General features: G+C 32.4%; 1 protein-coding gene across 1 annotated transcript; it reads left to right on the top strand.

Annotated features, from left to right (window-relative positions):
• The first annotated feature begins 1725 nt into the window (after positions 1-1725).
• Positions 1726-8212, top strand: LOC129906850 (mucin-17). Its single transcript, XM_055982802.1, has 6 exons — positions 1726-1816; positions 1883-2001; positions 2071-2142; positions 2212-3377; positions 5164-6787; positions 6846-8212. The coding sequence occupies exons 1-6, from the start codon at positions 1812-1814 to the stop codon at positions 8012-8014; spliced, it is 4155 nt and encodes a 1384-aa protein (XP_055838777.1). The 5' UTR covers positions 1726-1811; the 3' UTR covers positions 8015-8212.
• The last annotated feature ends 81 nt before the right edge of the window (positions 8213-8293 follow it).

Raw genomic sequence — 8293 nt, 5'->3', positions numbered from 1 at the left:
ATAGCATATTTTTTGACAACACTTCAAGGGTTTACTAACGACAGATATTACCAGGATTTGCAAATTTATGCAATTTATTGTGTCAATTGCGCTTTTTATCTGTGGGGCATGTTACCAATTGCAGTGCCAAAGTAATCCCGTTAAAATAGAAGGCGAAAATCTACATTTGCGTCCTTAAAATTTATGAATTAATTTTTCTGACCCTTCCACTTGGCACTTATCTTGCCTGAACTAAAAATAAAATAACATAACTATTAAATATGAAATGTTAAAGGCCGTTTCAAGGCCGTTAATAACAATAAATTAAAATACAAATACAAACTTTTGGAATTAAAAGAATCTCTCTGTTAACAGGCTCTTGAAAAGTTGAGAATTCAAAATATTTTGAATTGAATAATTGCAATGACATTCAATTCGGATATGTAAATATGCATCGCAATTGATAAGTTGGCATTTAGAAGCTACATACAAACAAAACAAGGTTAAATAATGTCAAGAGGTTGATACTCAAACACCATGTTTTTTCAGTTACTTGAGTATCAATCCAAATAAGTGTTAAGATGAACTTTTATGAGAGTAATACTTCAAATGTCAATGATTTAAAAAATATTTATACATATTTATTGGATCAAATAGTAGTTACCGAGTCATGATTTGAAGCATTTTATCTGCATCTGTTTTATCGGAAATAGGTTTCATTATAGTCTTAAAAATAAAGATGTGCTATGAGTGGTGTTGTCATTGATGACGATTTCTGTGGAAGAATATAATTTAATTTTAAATTATCTTCAAATATCAAAGACAACATTCTTAAATGTCTGAAGACATACTCACAGTTCGAGATCTGCATAGAAAGTCACAAACATGCGACTCCTTTACCATATAAAAGTCTGCAGGTCTTCGGACTTAATGCTTTACTTTGAAAAATGTAGGTATTCATTTTTTTCTGAATTTATAACAGAGTGAATTCAGTGTTCTGCTCTGCATTGCGACTTTCTTAGTCTCTTATTTGAACAGCATGTACAATATTTGCTGATGAATGTCGAAAAAATAGAACAAATGGATCAGTTTTATAAGTATTTCCAAAAAACAAGTCACTACACTCAAATTGTAATATTTATTTTGGTTCAAAAAATCTGAAACTAAATTAAATTTTTAACAAATAGATCTGTCGTTTTTAATATACGTTTGATTCCCTCTTTTTTTAAATCTTAGATTACAAAAGAATTTTTAAGACACAGATTATTCGATCTTTGGACGATGACTTGAAAAAAAAAAAAAAACAAAGTTCATTAGCCGAAATCTCTATAGTTACAAAGTGTACCTCTACAAAATGTTTTCTTTTCTGATCTGAAATGGTCTCCTGTTTTTTCTTATATTCCCCTATGGGTCTTTATGAGTGAATCAAGCATAAAATAATATGGATAGCTATAAAATTTTGGCTGTAGCTCAAGACCTCTTAAGATAACGAATCCACTTAATATAACCGTTGCTAACAGTACCGAGCAGTTTTTTAGTTTATTTTTCTTCTATTTTTTTCTGCCCTACGCAGAGCTTAATTCGAGATATAAGCATTTAAGCAAAGAATTTTTACCACCAAAAAAGTGGTGATCTTTTTAGTCGGATTATAAATCCGTTTTCAAAATAACGTGCCAAATTTTGTTCTTTAATTAAATTTGTTAAGATTAAAAATACAATTTTTTTTATTTTCGTCAACAGTGTATTGCGTCTGTTTAACGACACTAAATGTGAAAGCGTTAAAGGCCGACGGAAGCTTTGAAGATGCTGACCAAGTCAATGAATTTATAACAATGAGGTATTGTTTTTTTTTACTTTTAATTTTAAACTTCCATAAAATCTGTATTAATTTATTCTTCCTTAGTTTTAGCTCCAGCCATCCCTATGATTTAAGGCAGACAATTCCAGGTGAACCAGAAATCGATTATCCAATTTACAGTGCAGTTCCGACTACAAATTTTGATTGTAATGGTCGTCATGAAGGTTTGAATCTAAACAAAGTCTCAGGTTAAAAGTAATTTCCGTTTATACAAAACCAATTTATTTGCTTAGGTTATTATGCTGATACCGAAGCTAGATGCCAAGTTTTCCGAATCTGTGCCAATACTGATCTTGTCGGAAGAGGTAAGATAACAAATCATTTCAACTGTTTTTGAAAGTTAAAAAAATACTGCTTTTTTCATTTTTATAAAGGTTTTGCATTCCTTTGTCCAAATGGAACACTCTTTAGTCAAAAGAATTTCGTCTGCGATTGGTACAGAAATGTTGACTGCAATGAAAGTGAACGATTTTATAGTAAAAATGATAATAACCGAATTGGTACAAAAAGCGATATGATGAAAACCGTTCGACAAATGATGGAACACCCAATGAAAACAATAAGTATAGCTTTGAATCGTGGTAAGTCGACAACACCACAACCTGCACTGTACTCAAAACTTGGAACGAGTTCGGGAACAAAGACTCCAAGAAACGTCCAAACAAGTACTACGCCTGCAAACAGACTTCCTATTCAAGATAATTTCCACCAAGAAAAGCAGTCAATAGCTCAGAACCAAGGTGAAATTGATTTAAGATTCTCTCCATCGCTGGAGGATTCTCCTACAATTGGACAAAAAATAGAAATTACCTCACCTTCGGAAGGAGGATTTAAACCATTGAATGTGGGTTCTTCAAGCATAACACCACCCTCACCAACATTTACCCCACCTTTTGAATCACCATTAATCGCACCATATGAAGGTCCTTTGTCTTCTAATGATGCCTCTTTCGAAACTTATAATTCTGCTACACAAGGTGAATCACTATTACCATCGACCGAAGAAAGTGGCAGTGAAAATGAAGTTTACATCTCGAGTCTTGGTGAACTTTCAACAGATCCTGGAGCTAATTTCAATCGACAAACTTCTCGTATAATTTCTGATCCACCCTCAAATGAACTCGATATCAGCGAAACAAAAGTTGTGAACGCAAGTGGTTTGAACTTTGCCGAAAAAGTTAATGCTGGCTTAAATGGATTAGAAGTTTTAAATAACGATGGAATTATAGCACCCGAATATGTTAAGAATATAATGCAACAACAAAATGTTGCAGTTGCAGATGAAATTATTCAACCAGTACCATTTGATTTTGCTTCGAACATCAATAGTTTATTGGATGAAGTAACTTATGAGGCCGAATTGGAAGGTCCACATTCTGTACAATTTCAACAACAAAATTCACCAATAGAAACAAGTGCACCCACAAAGAAGCCATTCCGATTTTTAAGTCGTGGATTTTCACATGAAAATTCTAAAGATGGTGAAACTTATGCGTATAGATCGACATCAGCTCCGAGAAGCTCATACCGTACAACACAGGTTTGTAAATTATTTGAAATAAAAGTTCATCGGTTTTTTTTTTAATTTCTACAATCTAATATTACGAAATTTGACCGATGGTTTCGTAATTCTGAGGTTCTTTAGATTTTTCCCTTTAGATATGAAGATACAGGTTTTTTTTTTCACTTTTATTACCTATAGAAAAACATAAGTATTTTTTTTTAATTGATTTATCTAGAAATGACACCAGTTAAAAACAAATTCACGTTTTCGACTTAAATTGTTTTAAAATAATAAGTTTCTTTACAATTCATAAACAAGCATGCACTTATAAAGAGCCTAACATTATCATGTTAGACTGTTAAGCGTAGTTCTTTAAAATTAGTGAGCAAAAAATAAAACAAATTTTAAGTTTAATTAGCATTTTTGTACTTACTTCAACATTAGCTCAATGAAGTCTGAATAGAAATAAAATATATATAGTTTAAAAAACCAAAAATACGCTTTTATCACGCACTAAAAACTATAAAATAATTTAATTGACTTATTGGAAATGGTTAGATCAAAAAGTGTCGAGCGCTTTGTTCAAACTTTATAAAACTTTATAAAGCTTGATAAAAGCGTATTTTTAGTTTTTAAACTATAAATTTTATTTTTTACTTTCAAGTCTTATCATGAATGAAAGTAGGGGTGTTTTGACCCTCAAATGCCCCTCCACAGGGTCCGGAACTCTAAAATATTATGTAGTAATTAGAGCTACATACATATACATATGTACCAAGTTTTATTTTAATATAATAATTGGAAGTAGGCTAAAATTGATTTGGGATGTTTTGACCCCCAATACCCCTCCCCAGGGACCGGACCACTAAAATAAGTGGGTCAAAATTAAGTTCAAAAGACTTTATTCTATATTGTTAGTCAGTTAGTTAGTTACAAGTGAAGCTAATAAAAGCGTATTAATAAAATAGAAGGGACCAAGGGACATATAATTTACCGACGAGATGCATTTCATCATCATAATGATACTCCTGCATGTACACATCTTAAACCAAGTTGAAGCAAAAAGTTTTGACCTCAGCTCTTTTGTTTGTTACAAGATTTTATTCTATGTTCCATCAATATTTTATATCTAATCTATTTCCTTATCTTAAATAAGCGAAAATAGAATTAGGTGACTATGTAATAATAATATTCTCCAATAAACATCTTCTGATGTACTAACTTTGTAAACAAAGTTTTAAACATTTTTCTCTATTGTATAAGTTCATTGAACGAATATTTTTTATGACGACATTATCTGTTACAACCAAGAAAAATGTCCTTTAGTTTTTTTTTTGGAAATGGTTTTTATTTTAATTCTTTAATTTTGTCTTAGCATATCAATTCAATTGCAGATTATATATTTATGCCCTGATGTATGAAATTTATAGGAACGCCGTTTTACTTGAAATTGATTTATTTAAAATTTGTTGATGATTTTAAAATTTTCAGCATAACATTAATGTGAACGTAAAATTTCGGTAAACCTTAAAAACACTATCTATTTTTCTTCTATTTTTACTCTTCTATTCTTTCCATTTTTCTGCTTTCAAACATAAACTCTTAAAGAGTCTTGGAAAAACATACAAAAACGTCTGAACCAATTCTTAAATATTTCATATGGTTTCATAAAACAAATGCATGTTAACATATTTTAGTTTCGAACAAATATCGAAGAAACAAAGTATGAGAAAAAATTTTATATTTCTATATTTTCTTGCCTTTTTTACATCTTTATTTTTCCTCACTATCTATTCTTCTCTTTCTAAAAATTTTATTTTAGCATTCTACATCCACACAATCATTAAGTAATTCATTGATCACAACATTATTAACTACTACTCAAACTCCAGTTACATCAACAGAATCTTCTCAAATTTTAACATTAGAAAATGCTTCAGAAAATCCACAAATTGAATCCTCGGATGAGTTGAATATTAAATTCGGAGCTCCATTTACTGAATCCAATCAAATCAATACTTTAGTAGATCAAGAAAATAGGTCTGAAACTGTTCAAGATGATAGAATAACCGAATCCCAAATTTCAAATACACCTGCATTTGATTTGGAGTCCAAACCAGCAGTTAAAAGAGAACAAAAAGAACTGAAACAATTAGACTCTGTTGGTTTTGTGACAAATCCCTCCCCAGTACTTAATAACGAAGTTAAGACTGATTCTGAATTGGAGTCAACACTTCACTCTAAACCAGCTGTTAAAAGAGAACAAAAAGAATTGAAACAATTAGATTCAGTTAATTCTTTAAAAGACACTTCTACAGAAGCTAATGATGAGGATAAAGTCGATGCAAATAAACGAGCTGAAGACTTGCTTCTTGCCGGTGTCAAACAAATCACTGTTAATGATTCTGATGATGAAAAAAGTAAAACCAAAGAAGATGAATCCATTGTTCCAATTTATAATCGAGTTGTAGAACCTCAAACTTCAACTCCACACATAACTTCATCTTCAAGCACTGCTGCAACTCCAACATCTTCTACCTCAAGTTCATCATCAACACCGGCAGCTGTGTCTTCTACAACAACTGATATTCCAAGTACTTCCTCATCAACAACTACTGCAACTTCGACAGAATTTTCAACTACTTCTGAACCTACAACTACAGCGGCAGTTTCAATTCGTAGGTTTACAGTAGGTAGCGGTAAACGTCGCTTAACTTCTAGACCTATTTCTTATTCGAGAAGAAATAACTTGCCACGGTCTGGTCAAAAAACCACTGTAACTCCAAAATCATCAACTACTACATCTGCACCAGCCTACAGAGGACGACTTGGCCATAGATCGACTTCAACAACACCTGCATCAAGCACAACAAGGACTACAAAATCGCCTCGCAAACGTCTCAATATCAACCGAGTTACTTATGGATCCCGTAGACGAACAACTGAATCATTAGTTTCCACAACTTCAACAACAACGATAACTCCTCCAAGCAAGAAATTAACCGTCCGAAGTTCGGATTCAGCATTTTCAGACCTTACTGCTGTTGCCAGTACATACAATGCCTCACCAAATCGTGCATATAACTCAATTCGTCAGGGTTCTTACAAGTATTCTCAAACCAAACGACGACTTCCCATACATCACAAAAATAAAACCATCGAAACCACAACCATTAAACCATTATCAAAAACTTCTACCACACAGCAACCAAGAAGTACATCTTCATTACCAACTCCTACTTTAGCTCCATTTTCACAGCATGAAGCTCTCTCTCCCATACCTATTACATCATCGACGACGCCGGAGCCCTTACCGGCTACATTCCTTTCATTTAATGATCTTACTAAATCCATTACTGACGATTCAATTTTACAGACTTTAAGGAAGAAACAAGACTTCAACAGACAATTAGTTGACTCGACAGCATTTAGAACCCTCCAGCAAGGTAAGAAATGTCATTTAACTTATTTTGAACAATGCCTTCTAACATCTTATTTTTAAAGGTTCACCTAGACAACAAATTCCCTTCTCCACTGCGCCAAGAATTCAACAAGTTTTATCAACGCAAAGACCTCCCCTTAAAGTAGCAACAACTCTGCCATTCATTCCATTGAAAGATTTTATTGCTAGTAAATTTGGAGCTCAATACAGTCCAGAACCTCCAAAACTATCAACCACAAGACCGTCCCTAATCACACCAAACATTAATAATGATTTTGCACCGAAAATACAAACAAAAACAGTTTTCAAACAGCAGTATTCAAACCAAGAATCCGTCAGAAGTCAGGAGTTTGCACCCCAAATTAATCAAGTTGTCAAATTATCTCCATCTGTCCTCAGTCCATTGAATCAAAATGTTTTTCTACAACAATCCCAATTGAATGTTCAACAACAACAGTATCAGGAACAACAGCTTAGACTACAACAACAACAACAGCAACAAAAACTTCAACAACTTAAACAACAACAAAATCATCTACAACAGGAATATCAACTTCAACAACAGCAAAAGCTCCAACAGCAACAACAACAACAAAAAATCCAACAACAATTACTTCAACAACAACAACAACAAAACCTTCATCAACAACAATCTCCACCACAGCAGTATTTTTCATCTAACCAACAACAAATCTTTCCAACTCAACAATACACTCAACTCCAACAGACTGTTCAACAACAACAATCTCAGCAACAAAGAATTCCATTTCAACAACAAGTTTCAACCAAAATAATTCCATCAGTCGAACAACAATTCGAAATCCAACGAAGCCAACAATTACAACAACCAATTACTCTAACACCCCAACAACAACTACAACAAGCTCAAATCCAGATCATACCATCTCAGATGACCATGTCCCAAACAATTCGTCCACAACAATCATCAAATTCCAATGTCAAATCTGAAATAGGCTCTATCAATGTCCGTTTGCCAAGCAATCTAGCTGGCTTAATACCAAATACAAATATCTTTGATTCGGATAGAAATAGCAACTCACTTGAAAGTGCTCAGAGACGAAGTGATTTGGCCTTTGAAGATACATATGGTGGTGGAGCTCGGGAGAGAAAGTCTGTATTTGCGGGTGTTAGTTCATATGACGTGCCATTAAGTAGTGTTGGTCGATTGGCAAATGATGTAACTCATTTGCTGCGACAACGAAGACTTTAAAATTATATTTTCAGTAAAATCATAATTTTAATTAATTTAATAATGAAATAATTTAAAATTAAATTTAAGTGAAAAAAAAAAATGTGTAAAAGAAGAATTTATCGAGAGAGTATCTTGTCATGTCCATAAATAATAATTGTTATTCCTCAGTTCACTTGTGAATTTTTTTATATTTTTAAGAGCTAAATTATGTTTGCTTATAAGGAAACACTATTTAATATAATTTATGAAATAAAAAATATTATTTAATTGAAAATAGATTATTATTTTTAATATTTA

The sequence above is a fragment of the Episyrphus balteatus genome, chromosome 1 (genome assembly GCF_945859705.1).
Source record: "Episyrphus balteatus chromosome 1, idEpiBalt1.1, whole genome shotgun sequence".
NCBI classification, from domain to species: domain Eukaryota; kingdom Metazoa; phylum Arthropoda; class Insecta; order Diptera; family Syrphidae; genus Episyrphus; species Episyrphus balteatus.
This window is presented reverse-complemented; position numbering and strand designations above follow the sequence as displayed.

Coding starts and splice junctions, on each gene's coding strand:
- LOC129906850 (XM_055982802.1), top strand. Junction 2,143..2,211: donor TACTGATCTTGTCGGAAGAG/GTAAGATAACAA, acceptor ATTTTTATAAAG/GTTTTGCATTCCTTTGTCCA. Junction 6,788..6,845: donor ATTTAGAACCCTCCAGCAAG/GTAAGAAATGTC, acceptor TTATTTTTAAAG/GTTCACCTAGACAACAAATT.